Raw genomic sequence first — 21,336 nt, 5'->3', positions numbered from 1 at the left:
GATCGCGGAGACCTGAAACATTACGCCACCAAGACTCGACTATCTCACTACGAAAAACCATTTAACGACTTGTACACGAGTCTATCATACATCAAACAAACTTGCCCAAGGTTGTCTATCATACATCAAACAAACTTGCCCAAGGTTGTTGTACCATTTGCTTTTAAGAAACACAGTAACAGAGATCTTATTTATATGACATCAATTTCAGTTGGGAACCCTTGCCCAGTGGTCTGAAGAAGATTGTTCATTGAACAACACTGTGCGTCGCACACATACAAGTCTGTGCGTTTCATTATCGGTTTACCTCAAAGATAATAATATAGTGGCTTCTTATATAGCACTCATATACTCGTCACTCAGTGACGCTCACAGCGCTTCAACATTCAGTATTTTCCTGCAAGGTATGTGGGACTACGTTTGAATTATGATGAGACCTAGGGTTGATTCACAAAGAGTTAGGAATCGCCCTAAATCCTAGGATCGATCCCCCCCCCCCCCCCCCCCCCCCCGTTCTTTTTATACAGCTCCATGTTATGGTTTACCAGGTGCTGTGGCACAATATGCTGCCAATCAAACCAGGAACATTGGTGCAAAACCCCTTCCCTTCAGCACTGGGTTCTTTTACGTGCGTTACACAACACAAGATGACATCAATGTTTGTTCAACCTTGTTAAACCGAAAAATTCTTGAATAAATTCAAATAAAAATGTAAGAAACATTCCCCCACCCTAAAAAGAAAAAGGAAAAAAAGAAGAAGATTTATTTGATAAAATTTATGGAAAAAATACATCCATAAACAAATTACGAGTATTGTCTGTCGTTTCTTTGAACATTTTTTCCCTATCTACTGATTAACCTAATCTTGATCACTGTTCGTAAAATCAGTGCACTATATTCTCTATTTTAACTGAAATAGAGACTCTTGTAATTTAATTGGTGGGATATGGGATAAAAATGTTGTCTGACAATAAACTCAAACCCTCTGATCGAAAATACAAAAAGTCCTACAAAGTTTGCCGTTACACACATAAGTTCTATGTGTTAGTAACGTGAAGCAAATTACTTGTCTTTCCAAAAACACGAAATGATAGTAATTCAATACCATCTGAAGGTGTGAAACATTTCATGCATTTTTCAAGTTCTTCAGAGCAGTTCTTCAGAAATTTATACTGCATGATGACGCCTTTGAAGGCTTTTTAAACATACAGTTTGTCATGCATGCTGCAGGCTACCTAAATGCTAAAATGGGCTTTTTGTGTTAAGGTACCTTTGTAGTTTGTTTTGCAGAAGACGAACGTCGCCAAATCAAAGGTGCTTAATATAATCATCATGCATCACTGCAAAAAAACATTAGAACTAACATCCAAACCTCAACATACCTACCCACATTGTGACAGTACTTACTGTCAATAAATAACTTTGCACCCATACATTGCTCTGCCAGTGTAAACCAAAGTTTTAAAATCTCCTTCATGGACATTGAAATGTTGGCACAAATTCATAGAGCTGCTCAAGGATGAAGTATTGCTTAATAATATTCTGGTAGGCAGAAGAGAGCGGGATACCAGTCACAAGTTGTACTTGTGACATGGTGGTTTGGTTGGTAACCTTACTCTGGTAAGCTTTATTTTGTTATGCTTAGCATCTTTTGTGTTTAAAGGCAGTGGACACTATTGGTAATTGTCAAAGACTAGCCTTCACAATTGTTGTATCTCAACATATGCATAAAATAACAAACCTGTGAAAATTTAAGCTCAATCAGTCATCGAACTTGCGAGATAATAATGAAAGGAAAAAACACCCTTGTCACACGAATTGTGTGCGTTTAGATGGTTGATTTCAAGACCTCAAGTTTTAAATCTGAGGTCTCAAAATCAAATTCGTGGAAAATTACTTCTTTCTCGAAAACTACGTTACTTCAGAGGGAGTTGTTTCTCACAATGTTTTATACCATCACCCTCTCCCCATTACTCGTCACCAAGAAAGGTTTTATGCTAATAATTATTTTGAGTAATTACCAATAGTGTCCACTGCCTTTAAGACGCTCTATGAAATTGGGCATGGATAGCTCATCAAGGGTTGCCGGTTTGGCAGGAGATTCTGTCTCGGGAGATTCTGTCCCTTCACACAGCAAGTTGTGTACAAACATCTTGTGATAGCGCCCTCTTTTGAATCATCATCCTCCAGCCCATGTTAATCTCTGAATAATAATAATCTACTTTAATATAGCGCCCTTAACCCCCAAAGTGTCCTGAGTCGCTTCACAGAGGTTAAAAAATAACCTGACGGTCATATTTCCCGAGACACTACACTGACACTTATAACTGGAGGTTATCGGTGCTAGTCCTGTTTTACAGGTAGTCAATTTTTCTTTGTTCACCCCAAATTGTAATCAAAATTTGCCCAGTCAGTTTTCCCAGTCAGTTTTCCTTGCAGTTGAATATTTACTTACTCAAAAAAAAGTACCGAGTAAAGAAAGTACAGTGCCCACACACATAGGTGTAAGGGTAAAACCAAAATTAGTATTCTTTATCCCCGAAGTAAATTTGAAGTGAACTTTGAAGTGATCCAAGCCCTGGTTGATATAAGGCGATCTATCGTAATTTTTTTTCTAAAAAATAATAGCGACAATTTACCTGTTGTGATTTTATACTGTGACTGCCGTCCATTCTTCATCCTCATCGTGTTCATGGAAGGATATTGCTTTCTTGACTGCCCAATCCACCAGAGTGTAAGAGAGCTGCTGGCTGGATATGCCGTACCAGAATACGGTGAATTTACTGTTGCTCCAACTGCCCTCCGAACGCTTGAAATACCTAGACAAGGATCAGTCATGATAAAACAGTCACTTAAAAAAATATATATACAGTATTGACCCAATTCACCTGACGTCATCATCAGAAAATCTTGGAACCGCCATACTGGTGGGCAATGCGGACTGTGCGTTATTCATTGAAGTGCGTATTTTAGGCATCGCGACGTTTACACGTAAACCTATTGACCACAAAAATGACGTGCGTGCAAGGGGTCAATTGATATATTACCGACAATAGAACTTTTGAAACTACACAAGTACATGTAGGGTTAAAATTGAAATTCTTAGTAGTGCTTCATTCAAGAAATATAACATTTCATATTTGTCAGGTTGGTGTTTGGTGTCTTGCCTTGCCTTCCACCTCTAGGACCCTGGTTCAAATCCCATTGGGGGAACTATGTGGATTGGATTTTCACTGCCTACTTGACCACATGGGTCATCTTCTCTTCTCGTTTGGATCTAATTAGAGCGTTGAGAACTTTTTCCCAGATCCAGATATCTCTTTGTAAGGGCTACCATTTAAAAATGTTCATGCACCATGTTTTAAGTAAACCTATTTCCAACTGGCTTTGTCTGAAAGAAATTCTTCAAAACTTCCCTGAAAACTCACCTCATGAAAATTGACAACCGCACAGTTTAATTTAATTGTCTTGTGTTTCTGTGTGAATTGTTAGGAGGATATATATGTTGTGCACTACAAGTACTATTTTGTTATTAAAGGTTTTGTTCTCCGACTACAACACTGCTCCTGTCCCCAATATCAACCATCAGGAGCAATTTCGAGTGCGGACATTTAGTTGACCTGTAAATGACCACTGACCAGCAACGTACATGCGCAGTGACGCATTCACTCCCCTTGTTTACAAGTCTAGACAACCATCGGGAACACTCAATTGCTCTCCGCATTTTCGCTGTAGTGTTACTGGTTCCCTTCTGCGCTTTACACATGTTACAATGGAACAGGCCACGGAGACCACGGAAGAAACCATGGTCCTGAGGCTGACTCTAAATGGTTGGCCATAATAGTCAACTAATGGTCGACCAGCCTGGTTTCGAGTCAAAATAGTCAATCTTTAGTTAACCATGGTGCACACTTGAACTGGACACGGTACTTACCATGCGTTGGCCTTGTTAGAGATTTTAGACCGCCAAAAAAGGCTTGGGAAATCCCTTCGGATACAATTCCACAACATGTCACTGGTTCCCTCCCCCTGCAATGGAATAAATTTATTAGTGTTTTGAGTACCTTTCAAATAAAAAAACTATTTAACAAATTGGATATGGAGCCCCCAAAATGGAAACAAAAAATAGGTTCACTGGTGACTGGTATCCTGCTCATTTCAGCTGGGTAGAATTGTTAAACAATTTGTTCTGCCTATCTAAACAGCTCTTTAAACTGAGGACTGGGCTTGTGTTTGCAATTGACGGGAAGTACGTTAGGCACTGGACCCTATTGGTAGGTACTAAAACTAAATTGTTGGCATACAAACTTACTAGGTACTGGGCAATAGAGAGTTGTTGATAGTATGAAACATTCCCTCTGAAGTAACGTAGTTTTTGAGAAAGAGGTTATTTCTCACTCAAATAATAAAACACTTTCGCTGAAGCCTTTTATTATGCATCTGAAAGCACACATAGTAATGTAACAAGCGTGTTTTGTCTTTCATTATTCTCTTGCAACTTGGATGACCAACTGAGTCCAAATTTCCACAGATTTGTTATCTTATGCATATGTTGGTATATACTAATGATACTGGTCTAAGACATTTACCAAAGGTGTCCAGTGCCTTCAAGATTAAATGAACTCTCCTAGCTATGAATGAACATCATCTTACCTGTCTTTGAAGGCTTATTGAAAATTTATCAAGGTATGGTATCCCGACTCCTGCTTCTTGTGTAATGATGGCAACAGCACTGTATCCTTCAGATAGATACACTGTGTGTAGTCTGCTCTCCAACTCCTTGAAGTAATTGTCCTTTAGTACCTTACCAAATGACCTACACACAATATCATGACAACAAATTGAGTTGAAACCAACAGATCTTTTCAGAACCATCCCACCCCAACTCATTAAGAAGAGTTGAAACCAACAGTTCTTTTCAGAACCATCCCAACTCATTTAGAAGAGTTGAAACCAACGGTTCTTTTCAGAACCATCCCACCCCAACTCATTAAGAAGAGTTGAAACCAACAGTTCTTTTCAGAACCACCCCAACTCATTTAGAAGAGTTGAAACCAACGGTTCTTTTCAGAACCACCCCAACTCATTTAGAAGAGTTGAAACCAACGGTTCTTTTCAGAACCACCCCAACTCATTTAGAAGAGTTGAAACCAACGGTTCTTTTCAGAACCACCCCAACTCATTTAAAAGAGTTGAAACCCGCGGTTCTTTTCAGAACCACCCCAACTCATTTAGAAGCGTTGAAACCAATGGTTCTTTTCAGAACCACCGCAACTCATACTGCATACCTTTCCTTATCGTATTTCCATCATGCAAAGTTTCAAATCCTTCTTAACAAATTGGAACAAAAAGAATCTTCAAAATCTTGAGGAGAAGTTTGACCAAAGCCTGGCACATACTTCCTGAGAACGTGAACGCAAATTTTGATAGCTTTGTTGTCAGTTCACCTGCATACAGATCGGAGGTGGCTGGAGGTTAATTTTTGTCTGTTCAACCCCAAATCATAAATTTATAAATTATAAACTTGTTGCCTAGAAGGCCAGCAAGGATTAACTTTTCAATTAGAGAGGCCATTTTTCCCCACAACCAAACACAAAAACCCTGTCCTGTAAGTGAAACCAGTCTTATCAAACTACAAACGAACTGCCTTTAGCTACCGGGCAATCTCGGTGGTCAAGTTGGCATGACACTACTCTAGAATTGCAAAAGGAAGGGTTTGAACCCAACCCGAGTAAAAAATATGCCTGTGATTTTGTTCACAGAACTTGGGAAAGTACCTAGTATACAGTGCATCAGTGTAAGGGTAAAACCAAAATTAATGCAGGTCGTGTTCGATTAGCTTCACCGGGTCGACCCCGTTCTGCCCCCGGTACGTTCGAATAGCTTTGCCATAATTCCAGGGGCTCACCCGGGTCAGCCCCAAATGCCCTGCTTATCAACGGGTCACTTGGGGCTGGCCCGAGGTGTATGACGTCACCACGAGAGGGTGAGTGATCGTTTGATTAGCTCTTGTCAAGGGCTCACCAAAATTAGCACTGCGGGGTTGACACAGGGAATGAAATCGAACGCACCCATAAATATACCCATAAATATAAAGGTGTTTGTGTTTACCTTGTAATTAGTTTGTTGAGTCTCTCCAAGTCAACATCCTCCAAATTCTTATATTTTAAAATTCGCTCAGTCTTCTTAAACATGGTTCCAGACCCTGAATAAATCAAAAGAAATGTTATATGTTAGTGGCCAAATAAAAACACAAAAATAACTTTAGTTTTACAATTAAACTGGAAAAATGTTGACAGCAAATTACACATTTTATTTAACATTCCAAGCTTTTAGATAACTGTTTGAAAAGTCAGCTACAAAAAATGTCAATAATGAAGTACACATGGGACAATTTATAATTTATGGAACCACAAACGATTTTTTACAGCAAAAAAATATTTGTTATCCTGGAAAAAAATTTAAAGGCAATGTGTTCCTATGGTTTTTGAAACCTTTCAATGTTTTAATCCTGTATTGATCCTAGTAAAAATGTTTCTGACTCCACAAAATGGCGGACTGTGTTAGTTCACAAAGTAAAATGAAAACCCTGCAATCTAGAGGGAAACTTGTGTGGATCATTGTATTCTACTTTTAAAACATCTTTCTAACCATATGTATTTTATAACAAACAGTTACAAATACTTTTCATAGACCAACTCGTCCGATCTAGGGCATCGTGTCCCTTCAACGACTCAACGTTTCGTTCAGTATGCTAGTCTTCAGGAGAAAAGTATTGAAGTATGAAACTCACCATGATGTGTAAACAACTCAGTCAGTATGGTCCTGGCTGAAGTGATGACAACAGCTGATAAAGGGGGTAGGTGAGCCACAAGATCCGTGACAAGCTTCTTGGTGTGATGATCACGGCTACTGCAAGACTGCTTCATCAGCGACTCTAGATCAACTGGTATGTGAACTTCTTGAATTATCTGCCAAATTAAACAAAAAATACATAAAGTCACGAGGCTGGTAAATTGACATTCTAATTTTCCAAAACCTGGGCCCAATTTCATAAAGATGCTAAGCAGAAAATACTGAGTGGAGCACCAGTCACTAGTATATAAGATTAAAGTTATCTAGGCTGGTAACTTACTACTGTTAAAGGGTCTGTGTACTTTCTGTAGGCCACAAAACACAATGTCCACAGATTTACATTAAACTTACACGGTTTGAATATAATGATGGTAGAAAGCTTCTCTTAAAATATTACTAGCTGAGGTGCTGTAGTTTTTGAGAAATGAGTAAAATGTTGCAAAAAAATAATTTTGTCTCATTGAGAGGAAAATCATTTTAGAATATATTGTATCACAACCGGTAAGTACGTTTTACATGCTTTAAAACTGAGGCAAAAATTATTTACGTGACACCTGCAGCCGTTTTCACGAAACCCTAGGATTAATCCAACCTCGAGTTAGGACGAAGTTAGGACGAGTAACTCATCCTAACTTAGGATGGGTTCAATGCATTCCACGTATTTGCATACGGAACTGAACCTGTTCTAAGTCTTAAGATTAAGTTTGGAAGAGTTTGGTGAAATCGACGGCCATTTAAAACATGGACCCCGCTGTCGCGCTTATTCTTACCCGTCCAGAGCGATCCCTTAAGCCCCCTGTGGTGTTCAGGAAGAGAACCTTCATAGGTCGGACGGCTTTTGCTACTTCGGCTGTTGCATGCGCTGCATCTATGCTGACCAACTGTGAACTGTCTGTTTCTCCTATGGAGCTCAGCACAGGTATATGGCCGGAACTGTAGACAAGAATTAAATATTGATTTGGGGTTGAACACAGACAAATTGATTTGAGTGGAACTCGAACCAACGACCTCTGGATTAACGTGCCAGCGCTCTACCAACTGAGCTATCCGGCCCTATGTTGGCGGTGTCCCTATTTTGTCATTATCTTTGTGATGCCAGTCAGAAGCAATACAATCGTTAACTGTAGTGTAGCCAGGGATTACACCCCTGGGGTTCATAACTTTACATAGGGTATAAAATAAAAGTTCTACAAATTGTAACACTTTCAGATATCCTTAAAGGGTTTATGTACTTATTATATGACAAAAAACAAAATGTCTACAGATTTACACTAAACTTACACAGTTTGAAGATAATGACAGTAGAAAGTAGTTGCTGAGGTGCTGTAGTTTTTGAGAAATGAGTAAAACAATTTTCGTCTCAGTGATCATGAGACAAACAATTATTTTAGCATGTAAAAACAGATTTTCATGACATTGTTTTACTTATTTCTCAAAAACTACAGCACCTCAGCAACTAATACTTTAAGGTACGCTTTCTACTATCAATATCTTCAAGCGGTGTAAGTTTAATGTAAATCTGTGGACATTGTGTTTTGTGCTACAAAAAGTACCCAAATCAACACTTGTAACACTGTAATACCGACTCTCTTTCTCTAGCTCATGTATTTTCACTTCACTGCTTATGTTACACTTAGTTACATGTTGATGTTTGTTGTGTTGTCATTCAGCATTTGAGAAAGACTCTGCTAGGGCCAAAACGCCAGGCCATTGACTATTTTTTGCACTTTCGAATATCAACAGTTCGAGAACTTGGAAGCCTCCACAATTTGACAAATGTTACTTCAAAACCACACCATAAAAATAGAGAACCACATACCTTATGCACCACTCTAATGCCTCCTTATTGACACTCTTGACCCTTCCGTGTGTACTCCCTTCAATACGCTCTGCTCTAAGGACATTACTTCCAGAAAAAATAGGGTGTGCCGGTGCCCCACTGGCCTCAAGAAAATTCACCATCACCATGGTTTCTGTAGTTACTTTATGACGACTGTTCTACATGGTACCAAACAATGGATAAGTACACAAATGATTAGTTTTGGGTTGCTTCATTCTGCCAATTTATTGTCACTGAATTGAAAGTGCTTAAATGTAATGTAGGTGCATGGAAATTCAAAGACATGATCAGAGCTCGAATTTGCAGGAAAGTCAACAAGACTTCTGAAATGTAGCTCCAATTATTACAGTACCAGACTTGTTTTTAAAGGCACGGGACACCTTTGGTAATTGTCAAAGATTCTAACTTAGTGTCCAAAAAAGGTTTCACAGGTTTGTTATTTTATGCATATGTTGAGATATACCAAGTGAGAAGACTGGTCTTTGACAATTTCCAATAGTGTCCACTGTCTTTAATATCTTTTTCTCCCCGGTCTTGCCTTCTCAATTATCTTTTTATTGTGTGTAATTCTAATGAACTTGTGGAGAGGAGTTGTGTATTATTTAATATATTCCATTTCAATTACCTGTAACTGCTGATCCGACATATGTTTATTATCAAGAAGATTTGCTCCATGAACCACTAATAACTTCATATCATTGCGGTGTAGGAACGCCAGATTAGAGCTCAGAGCTTTCAACTGTAAAACACAAAAAATAGATCAATCTCATGAAGCATCAATGCAGGATCCTTGACTCCCAACATTCCTTCATCCCAAATGCCTTCTGTCCATGGAACCAGATACAAGTACACAAATGTTGCACGCTGTGAAGACGGGATCCATTGTGTTTTGTACACCCAAGGGGGCAAATGGCACTCCAAGGGTGACAAAACCCATGGACCCGTCATGGGTCTGCTTACCGCCAAATTTTGCGCTTACAATCACGATTTCTGCACTAGTTATTTGTGTAAGCGAAGAACACTGAGTAACACGGAGTGAACACACATACAAGCAGAAATTCCCTGCTAACCTGTGAAATTTGCTTGACATAAGCGTGGAATTCCCTGCTTCTGCAAGCGCCACTTCTTTGCTCAAGCCAGGTAAAGCAGAGCCATGAAATTGGGCCCTGATATTTCTGCTGACACCCAGTGCCTCAAAGTCCCCTTTCAATTAAATTCCTACAGGTCTGATATTTCACGGAGGCGACGATGGCGATTGCCTCCATGCCCCCTGGTCATTGCCTTGGTGCCATTGAAATGCTCAATTTTTTTTTACAATCTCCTCATAAGGGAAACTTTACCAAGGAAAAATGACTCGGTGCCCTTGCCCTTTCTAAAAAGAAGCACACAACAGACCTGTACCCACCTGTTCCGAGTGCTGGAATATCTCCTGGTCTACTTGAACAACTGCAAATGGATTAGTTTGTAATGAGCCACTTATAAGCTGAAATTGCTTCAGCCAATAACGTGCTTCCTTTTGGTTTGTACCGACCTGTGATATTAAGAACACCAGAAAGATGTGCACAAAAAGAAATGTTATTTTTCATCAATCAACCAATCAATCAATCAATCAATCAATCAATCAATCAATATAACATTTATTTCCACATTCACATGGGCAGGGAAATGGTTAGCCTGAAGTCTGGATCGTAAATGTTTCATGATGGTATGTAAATAAATAATGTGATTGCCTTTCATTCAACAAGTTCATAACCCCAGGGCCCAATTTCATAGAGCTGCTAAGCACAAAAATTTGCTTAGCATGAAATTTCTTCCTTGATAAAAACAGGATTACCAACCAAATTTCCACGTGATTTTCAGGATAAGCAAACAACAGCTGAATACCAGTAACACGCAATATGCAACAAATGGAAATTTGGTTGGTAATCCTGTTTTTATCAAGGAAGAAATTTCATGCTTAGCAGCTCTAGGAAATTGGGCCCAGGTTATGGCAGGTGAAATAAGTAGGATTTGAAACTTGGTGGAAGTAGAACTTAGTAAGAGTAGTTTGCTTTTTCCATATGAAAAATCTCTTCCAAGTAGTGTTGGTTCTGAAAATAACCGAGTCTCTGGTGTTTAGAGTCTCTGGTACGGCAATATATTTGAACCGAGGGCAACCTCGGTAGTCTAGTTGGTAAGACACTGCTCTAGAATTGCAAGGGTCGTGGGTTCGAATCCCACCCGAGTAACATGCCTGTGATATTTTTTCACAGGACTCGGGAAAGTACTGAGTATACAGTGCTAACACACATCAGTGTATGGGTAAAAAAAAAAAAAATTAATATTCTTTATCCCCGATGCAAATTTAACATCTATTATATCGTTGCGGTACCCGCTGCCAAAACATAGGATTCGAACTGCCTCTAGCTGCCGGGCAACCTCGGTAGTCTAGTTGGTAAGACACTGCTCTAGAATTGCAAGGGTCGTGGGTTCGAATCCCACCCGAGTAACATGCCTGTGATATTTTTTCACAGGACTCGGGAAAGTACTGAGTATACAGTGCTAACACACATCGGTGTATGGGTAAAAAACCAAAATTAATATATTTTAGCTAATATTCCACCTGCTCTTGATCCTTATCACTTTGCTTACGAGAAAAACAGATCACTAGAGGATGCAGTGTCTCTTGCATTATTTAATGTAACACGGTTTCTGGATCAAAAAATGCCTAATTATGCCAGACTTTTATTTATTGATTACAGCTCGGCCTTTAACACGATTTCGCCTTTTAAATTATATATGACAAGTTGACTCTTCTAGGGTTAAATGTTAATCTTTGTAAATGGGTTTTAGACTTTCTATTGGATCGTTCTCAGATTGTCAGAGTCGGAAATAATTATTCCAAACCCTTGGTTTTAAATACCGGGACGCCACAGGGTTGCATTTTGTCTCCTTTGCTGTACTCGTTATTTACATACGACTGCGTTGCCAACTTCCATCACTTGATGAACTGTATCTCTCTCGAGTTAAAAAACGAGCCCTCTCTATAGTAGATGACCAGTTTCACCCAGCACATTCCCTCTTTCAGCCCATGCCGTCTAAGAATCGTTTCCGTTCAATTAAATCTGGATCCAACCGTACTTTGCAGAGTTTTTATCCCACAGCTGTTCGTGTTCTACATGACAGGTTTTAATCATGAATGTCTATTTCTGATTTTAATTCTATTGTACTATTTTTATCTTTCGTATTTCGCCTGTATATTGTAATACTTTTCAGAGTTGTTTATAATTATATTTCCATGTATTTTTGTAAATGGTAAATTTTTAGTGTAGTTTGTATATAACAACAAAATTTTTAGACACGCAAAACCAAAACGAATTTCACTGTACTAATATTTGTTTTTTTACAAGTGACAATAAAACATTCTATTCTATTCTATTCTAACCGATGGATGACAACAGTGTTGTAGCCACGGTGTGGGTGTTGCTGGGCGGGCTCCTGCTCAGGACTCACAATTTTTGCCCAGCACTCTTGAGAAAAAGTACATTGTACTGCCCAGCACAGATTTTAAAATGATGCCCACTGTGCATTGATCTGAGACACAGCTTATTAAATCAAGTGTTGCAAATAAAGTAGCAAATGTCACAGAGAAAGAACACAACCCTGGTTGACAACTCAACGATTCAATCAGTAAGCTCTGGGCCGAATTTCATAGAGCTGCTAAGCACAAAAATTTGCTTAGCATGAAATTTCTTCCTTGATAAAAACAGGATTACCAACCAAATTTCCACGTGATTTTCAGGATAAGCAAACAACAGCTGAATACCAGTAACACGCAATATGCAACAAATGGAAATTTGGTTGGTAATCCTGTTTTTATCAAGGAAGAAATTTCATGCTTAGCAGCTCTAGGAAATTGGGCCCAGGTTATGTCAGGTGAAATAAGTAGGATTTGAAACTTGGTGGAAGTAGAACTTAGTAAGAGTAGTTTGCTTTTTCCATATGAAAAATCTCTTCCAAGTAGTGTTGGTTCTGAAAATAACCGAGTCTCTGGTGTTTAGAGTCTCTGGTACGGCAATATATTTGAACCGAGGGCAACCTCGGTAGTCTAGTTGGTAAGACACTGCTCTAGAATTGCAAGGGTCGTGGGTTCGAATCCCACCCGAGTAACATGCCTGTGATATTTTTTCACAGGACTCGGGAAAGTACTGAGTATACAGTGCTAACACACATCAGTGTATGGGTAAAAAAAAAAAAATTAATATTCTTTATCCCCGATGCAAATTTAACATCTATTATATCGTTGCGGTACCCGCTGCCAAAACATAGGATTCGAACTGCCTCTAGCTGCCGGGCAACCTCGGTAGTCTAGTTGGTAAGACACTGCTCTAGAATTGCAAGGGTCGTGGGTTCGAATCCCACCCGAGTAACATGCCTGTGATATTTTTTCACAGGACTCGGGAAAGTACTGAGTATACAGTGCTAACACACATCGGTGTATGGGTAAAAAACCAAAATTAATATATTTTAGCTAATATTCCACCTGCTCTTGATCCTTATCACTTTGCTTACGAGAAAAACAGATCACTAGAGGATGCAGTGTCTCTTGCATTATTTAATGTAACACGGTTTCTGGATCAAAAAATGCCTAATTATGCCAGACTTTTATTTATTGATTACAGCTCGGCCTTTAACACGATTTCGCCTTTTAAATTATATATGACAAGTTGACTCTTCTAGGGTTAAATGTTAATCTTTGTAAATGGGTTTTAGACTTTCTATTGGATCGTTCTCAGATTGTCAGAGTCGGAAATAATTATTCCAAACCCTTGGTTTTAAATACCGGGATGCCACAGGGTTGCATTTTGTCTCCTTTGCTGTACTCGTTATTTACATACGACTGCGTTGCCAACTTCCATCACTTGATGAACTGTATCTCTCTCGAGTTAAAAAACGAGCCCTCTCTATAGTAGATGACCAGTTTCACCCATCCAGCACATTCCCTCTTTCAGCCCATGCGGTCTAAGAATCGTTTCCGTTCAATTAAATCTGGATCCAACCGTACTTTGCAGAGTTTTTATCCCACAGCTGTTCGTGTTCTACATGACAGGTTTTAATCATGAATGTCTAATTCTGATTTTAATTCTATTGCACTATTTTTATCTTTCGTATTTCGCCTGTATATTGTAATACTTTTCAGAGTTGTTTATAATTATATTTCCATGTATTTTTCTAACTGGGCGATTCCATGGTTAGTCGCATTACACTTTTTAGTGTCATTTCTCGATCTTGGTGCTAGTAGTTCTATGTGAGATATTATTTCCACTAAGTTTATAGACTGATTTGTACTTGACACCCAAGGCTTTGAAGTGATGATATTAAAAATGTTGTGGGCGTTGTACTCTGGATGTTATAGCTTTGTAAAAAGCGGTTAGTCGCATTACACAAAAAGGACATGATAAAAAATACACTTGTCTCAATTCGAAAGTTTCCTCAAACTAAAAAACTTGCAAAGGTTTTACTACATTTAGCACACATCTCTTATACATTAGTATCCAACAGGATACTTATAAATAGTCAGCAACTTGAACTTTTAGATTTACGTGGCAAAACCATGGTTAGTCGCATTACGGTTAGTCGCATTATAGTTTGTCCGGCCACTTAAGCCAAGCCCAATGGAGCCCAAACTGAGTTCTTGTTTGGCAAAATTGGGTTCATTCCTTATCAACAAACAAAATAAATTAATTTCACTTGTTTTTACTAAAATAATAACGCCTTTTCTCTTAAAAATCATAGAAACAAGGCTGAAATGTGTATTTTTAGAAAAGCAAACTTACATTTTTCGGAAATATTATTATTTCCCATTTTACTGACCACCTTTATTTTCAGAGTTGTGCATTATACATAAAATGTTAAATATCTTGCCGAGTATGTAGGAATTGAACAAAAATAAAATCACAGATTTAAAGTGACTTACATACATGTAACCATGTCCCTGAAAAATCAAAGTTTGGGTTATTGTTTAAAAGTGGACTGTGAATTTAAAATGGCCTTGTTGGTTATCACAGGTTCCTCAATGCAACAAACAATTTGTTTTGTGTCGAAAAAGTATATAAAACAAAACAAAAAACCTTCTTGATCACCCATCTCCTCGACTCTACCTGGATACATTTCACTGAATGTTACACCACACACCACTGACCATGCATTGCTACCCTTGCATCACTACCCTGGTTTGTAAGGCAGCATTTTGTAATTATCATGTTTCTTCTTTCTGAAGGAAAATGGTGGCAAGAGGACATCAGCTTTTTGCTTTTGCTTGCTCTTTTGGGAGATTTTTCTGTGCTCTTCTTGAATTCCTTGTATTTTAACATCATTCTGCTTTTTCAGCCTAGGCAATGGTACAACATGTACATATGTCATTAATTTGTGGAGTAAATTAGTTCCATTACTTCACTTTTCTACTCAAAATTCTCAGAAATGTTGCTTTTCTTTATTTTGTTTCATATGTTTATGATGAAACTAGATTGGAGTGGCACATGTACAACACATGTTATAGATTTCAGCATGGAAAAATGCATTGTGGGTAGGGCATGAGTGGCATCTGCAGAGCCCCAGATCTCTTAATTCATGTAATATTGTCCTCTAGTAAGTCAAAACCAAGATATCCAGCTTTGCTGACCTCTTAGCGTCCTCCTCTTGATAAAAGATTTGGTTAGTCGCATTACATTGCATGGTTAGTCGCATTACCGGTTAGTCGCATTACACTTTTTGATGACTCGTTATTAAAATACACCAACTAGAGTGTTGATTTCTTTACTCATTTCAGACTTGGTAATAAGGGTAGAAGCATATTTTGAATTGCCATGAAGATAGTCAGTGGATTTTTCGTGCAATTGAAATAACTTCATCTCTCGGTTAGTCGCATTACGCCCTGTTGAAGCTCCCACAAGTACACTCACATATTGCTTAAATGAGAAACACAAATTAAAATTCATTCTGGATTTTAAATAGTTGTACCTGCTGCTAATCACAACTATTAAAGTTTTGCTGGAAGAACCTTTGTGGGGGACAATATTTAACTTTGAAGAAATCACCTTAATGTGCTCACTTTTTAGGGTCTGTTCACAGCTTGTGCAAACATGAGCTGAATTTGTACAAAATGGTACAGAGTGTGTAAAAAAAGTTAATGTCTGTTTCCTTTCATATGTTAGCTATAATTTTTACGTGGAAAGAAAGTTGTTACACAATTTTAATTTTTTGGTGTCATGTCCATGTTTGCTTGGAATCGCCCAAATGGTAAATTTTTAGTGTAGTTTGTATATAACAAACAAATTTTTAGACACGCAAAACCAAAACGAATTTCACTGTACTAATATTTGTTTTTTTACAAGTGACAATAAAACATTATTATTCTATTCTATTCTAACCGATGGATGACAACAGTGTTGTAGCCACGGTGTGGGTGTTGCTGGGCGGGCTCCTGCTCAGGACTCACAATTTTTGCCCAGCACTCTTGAGAAAAAACACATTGTACTGCACAGCACAGATTTTAAAATGATGCCCACTGTGCATTGATCTGAGACACAGCTTATTAAATCAAATGTTGCAAATAAAGTAGCAAATGTCACAGAGAAAGAACACAACCCTGGTTGACAACTGCTAAGCACAAAAATTTGCTTAGCATGAAATTTCTTTCTTGATAAAAACAGGATTACCAACCAAATTTTCATTTGCTGCATATTGCTTGTCACTGGTATTCAGCTGTTGTTTTTTAAATCCTAAAAATGTGGAAATTTGGTTGGTAATCCTGTTTTTATCAAGAAAGAATTTTCATGCTAAGCAAATTTGTGTGCTTAGCAGCTCTATGAAATTGGGCCCTGATCGTCTCATGGATCAATATGCTCTGATCATCTTCTTCTCCTGAAAACGTTCAGAGCCTACTGATCGAACGATGAGTTGGCAACCACTGGTTCTTTATAGAACCAATGTCCACTCAGGGGTCGAAATTAAGTGTATTTCCATGGTAGTCAGCAGGGCTAGTGACCAATAATTTTTAGTAGCCCTGATTAGATTTTGGTAGCCCGAAAGACACATTATGTCTCGCGTCACGGCTCAAACTTTACAATACACCAATAACATAGTTCTTTATTGTTTGTGATGATGATTTTTGCATTATTTTTCCACTAGCCCGTCGGGCTATCAAACTGGAAAAATGAGTAGCCCGGCTGTAAATCTGGTAGTCCCGGGCTAGCGGGCTAGTGGCAATTTCGACCCCTGCCACTCAAAAGATGTTTTCGGGTGAAACAGTTACAAAGACAATTCATGAACAGTAACAGTTACCCAACAGGTTTGAAAAGTTCTAACTCAATATTACTTTTCGGAACACAAATGTCTGATTAAAGTTTGGGCAGGGTAACGAATAGCCTGAAGCCCTGTTCATACTTCCTTTGAATACGATTCGAAATTTTGACGTCACAAATTCACAACGAAGAATTCCCATGTTGACTTCTACTCTTCCAAAACATTCGCTGTGAAAACAGCCTGTTGACCCAAAAATTTAAATCACATTTTTTTTTTTTTTTTTACCACAACTTATATATAAAATAACAAACCTGTGAAAATTTAGGCTCAATCGGTTATCGGAGTCGGGAGAAAATAACGGGAAAACCCACACTTGTTTCCCTACGTTTCGCCGTGTCATGACATGTGTTTTAAAAAAATCTGTAATTCTCGCTATCGAGAATTGATATTGTTTTATGTTTTCTCAAAAAGTAAAGCATTTCATGAAATAATATTTCAAGATAAGTCTTTCACCATTACCTTCTGTAAACCCTGTAAATTATTTGTAAATCTGTGAACTTTTAATTTTTTTTCTGTACCGAAAGTGTATAATGGCTTTAAATGGTCAGCCATCTTTCATTACAACTTACAAGATTCTTGACAAATTTGCATACTCACCTCTTCAAGAAAGCGCTTTAAATCTCGATTACGACTGCCATTCCCAGGATAAGAATTACTCCCTAATGATGGTGCTATACAACTATAGTCACTTTTGCAACGATGCTGCTGCAACCGATACCCTGCCAACTTCTGGATGCATTGGGTTTGTTTGTCTCGGACGGTCAACCAACAGCGATTAGTATTTACACCTCCAACATCAGGTTTCTTTGTTTCTATATGATGATTGCGGCATGCACGAACATTCGTTGAAGAGTCATTGGTGGTTTTACTTTCTGGAGTCATCTTCAACAGGACAACCGTCGTGGCATCATTGTTCCTGTTGTGGTTTTCGCAAAAGGACTTCCGCAGATTAGTGTTAAGACACTTTTTGCTACCTTTTCCCCCAAAGTGACCAATACTGGCAGTTCTGGACAGTGCTTTCTTCAGCATGATGCACCAAATCATTTCCTCACATGTTGGAAGTCGTTCAATATTCACTTCTGTATCAAATTGAAATTCAGACAAATTTAGACATGATTGGAACAGTACAGAATTGGTTTTTGCTACAAAAACAGTTGCTGGAAGTGTACTGTAAGCACTTTTAGGTATCCACCATAATACGAACTGAAAAACCCATAGAAGTTTGAAACTGAGTCGGATCGTCACGAGAAAATAGTGAAAACAGATCGCACATTTTGCATAAGCCATAGTTGCGATTTATAACGCAACCCTACCCCCAATAGCGGGAGGAGGGTTACGTTATCGCAACTATACATGCACACCCAGTAGCCATGGTAGCCGGGGCTAGCCCCATAAATCGGTCGATTTATGGGGCTAGGCTGGGGCACTATTTTCTTCTTTGCAAAATTTTTATTATTTTTATTTTGTCATTAGTTAGGCCTAGGCCTACTCCTTTTTTTGAAATTTGGACATTATCGGTCATACTATTATCATTTAAGAAAAAGTTTCCGTACGGCGCCACCTCTTTTTAATTCGATATGAAATAATATAGTATCTAATTTAGCTCAAGAAGGAGATCCCTTTTTGTAAGAGTGAAAAGGTGGTAGCGCCATCTAATGGGTCCTACTAAAAGCCGACAACAAGCCGACAACGCCGACAACAAGTCCAGAGCGCCGCCAACACGCCGCCAACAAGTTTTAAATACCTCAAAAATGGCAAATAAACCATATAAATTTTAGAACTATGTGTGTTTTGTAATATAAACATAAATTTAATGGAAAAACTTCACGAAAAGTGTGAATTTTTAACCAGAAAAAAAACTTAACGTTCACGGAGAATGGTCGGACGCCATCTTGGCTTAAAATCGTGTTTGGACCAGTCCATTATGATGCGGGTGAGTCAAACTTAGCAATAGAGGGCGGGCGTCATGCACTGTGCATACTGCAGTGAAGGTCTTCACATGAAGCCCGCCCTCTGTTGTTGACAAGTGCTAAATCTACCCGTATCATAATGGTCTGGTCCAAACACGGTTTTTAAGCCAAGATGGCGTCCGACCGCTTTCCGTGCAAGTGAAGTTTTTTTCTGGTTAAAAATTCACACTTTTTGTGAAGTTTTTACATTAACTTTATGTTTATATTACAGAACACATATAGTTATAAAATGTATATGGTTTATTTGCCATTTTTGAGGTATTTAAAACGTGTTGGCGGCGTGTTGGCGGCGCTCTGGACTTGTTGTCGGCGTTGTCGGCTTGTTGTCGGCTTTTAGTAGGACCGCATCTAATCCATACGGAATAACGTTCCTTACTTTTTATAAAAAATAGTCGATAAAAATACTAAATAGGCACTTCAAACGTAATGACGACCAGGTGATTCAACAGATAACAAAACTAAATCCAGATCTACTTAAGACTATAAATCCTACCTTAATAATCATGGGGAAAACTAAGCTAAGCTGACTTTTGACACCGACTAGAGACTATCGTCTTGTCGGAACCATCTTCTTACAACCAACGATGAACCATGAACCCCATTTCATTTCATTTTTTTTTTAATAAACTAGCGTATAATATAGCGCCCTCTTTGACGTATAGGCCAAAACTTGACAAACTCCTCCGGACCCTCATCGTATTTTGGGTTTAGTGTGATAAATGGTTGACGAAAAAGGTGTTATGGGGCAGAAATAAATGGATACTAAATGTTTTTAAAAAACGAAAGTTTTTGTATCGGCAGTGTTCTTTGGGGGATGAAAGTTTGTTTTTGATAATTCTTGTGGTGTGTCTGGGCATGGTCTGGGTGCCCGCAAAAAGTGATTGCAGAACTTCGGGGGTTGGCGGGGGGGGGGGGGGGGGGGGCAAAGGCATCTCCATCCTCCATGATTAGACACACGTGGACACACTGTACATTTTCACGGCTTGTTTACTGATTTCTCAAAAACTCAACACCTCTGCATCGATATCTTCAAACTGTGCGAGAATCATATGTCAACCTGTGGACATTGTGTTTTGTGTCCTACAAAAAATACCAAGATCCTTTAAGCAGCTCCATGAAATAATCGAGACAGATGTTTTTTATCCAAATCATCTGTATCATCTTTGATCTTATCATCTTTAAAGGCAGTGGACACTGTTGGTAATTACTCAAAATAATTATCATCATAAAACCTTTCTTGATTACGAGTAAAGTGGAGAGGTCGATGGTATAAAACATTGTGAGAAACAGCTCCCTCTGAAGTGACGTATAGTTTTCGAGAAAGAAGTAAATTTCCACGAATTTGATTTCGAGACCTCAAGTTTAGAATTTGAGGTCTCGAAATCAAGCATCAGAAAGCACACAACTTTGTGTGACAAGGGTGTTTATTCTTTCATTATTATCTCGCAAATTCGACGACCGATGGAGCTCAAACTTTCACAGGTTTGTTATTTTATGCATATGTTGAGATACACCAAGTAAGAAGACTGGTCTTTGCTAATTACCAATAGTGTCCACTGTCTTTAAGAAACATTTCAAGTAAAAAAAATTCTCAAATAAAGTTTGATCATACAGAAGACAGAGAAGTACTTTTTATTATTGACAAATTTATATACAAAAGTAGTTGATTCATTTGTTTCACAACTTATAATACAATAATAATAACAAGCATTTATATATGCGCTTAACACACACGATATCTAAGCACTCTATTTGATTTATTCACACATTATGGATTTAGTTATTTCATTACAATACAAAATAATAAAATCACACAATGAAACCACAGGGGTGGATTTCACAAAAAGACGAGTTATTCGTGATATTAGGTTTTTATATCTCCAACTAGGACAAGTCACAAGTTAGGACTGGTCCAATGTTAGGACTAGTCCAATGTTAGGACTGGTCCAAAGTTAGAACTGGTCCAAAGTTAGAACTGGTCCAAAGTTAGGACTGGTCTAAAGTTAGGACTGGTCCAAAGTTAGAACTAAAGTACACAGTTAGGACAAGTCCACAGATAGGACTGGTCCAAAGTTAGGACTGGTCGAAAGTTAGGACTGGTCCAAAGCTAGGACTGGTCCAAAGTTATGACTGGTCCAAAAATAGGACTGGGGCAAAGTTAGGACTGGTCCAAAGATAGGACTGGTCCAAAGTTAGGGCTGGTCCAAAGTTAGAAATGGTCCAAAGTTAGGACTGGTCAAAAAATATGACTGGTCCAAAGTAAGGACTGGTCTAAAGTTAGGACTGGTCCAAAGATAGGACTGGTCCAAAGTTAGGACTGGTCCAAAG

General features: G+C 38.4%; 1 protein-coding gene across 2 annotated transcripts; it reads right to left on the bottom strand.

Moving 5' to 3' along the window:
* Positions 1-510: 510 nt before the first annotated feature.
* LOC139939991 (N-acetylglutamate synthase, mitochondrial-like) lies at positions 511-19,605 on the bottom strand. Of its 2 annotated transcripts, XM_071936181.1 has the most exons (12): positions 19,502-19,605; positions 17,636-18,117; positions 10,101-10,226; positions 9,321-9,434; positions 8,675-8,853; positions 7,626-7,788; positions 6,794-6,971; positions 6,112-6,205; positions 4,654-4,816; positions 3,935-4,029; positions 2,640-2,819; positions 511-2,203 (listed from the first exon to the last, which is right to left on the bottom strand). In XM_071936181.1, the coding sequence occupies exons 2-11, from the start codon at positions 18,080-18,082 to the stop codon at positions 2,651-2,653; spliced, it is 1,728 nt and encodes a 575-aa protein (XP_071792282.1). In that variant the 5' UTR covers positions 18,083-18,117; positions 19,502-19,605; the 3' UTR covers positions 511-2,203; positions 2,640-2,650. The 2 variants fall into 2 exon arrangements, with proteins under 2 accessions (XP_071792282.1, XP_071792281.1); XM_071936180.1 differs by having other exon boundaries at positions 511-2,819.
* Between the last annotated feature and the right edge of the window lie 1,731 nt (positions 19,606-21,336).

Source organism: Asterias amurensis, chromosome 7 (genome assembly GCF_032118995.1).
Source record: "Asterias amurensis chromosome 7, ASM3211899v1".
Taxonomy (NCBI): domain Eukaryota; kingdom Metazoa; phylum Echinodermata; class Asteroidea; order Forcipulatida; family Asteriidae; genus Asterias; species Asterias amurensis.
The sequence above is the reverse complement of the archived record's forward strand: the minus strand, read 5'-3'. Positions and strand labels throughout refer to the sequence as shown.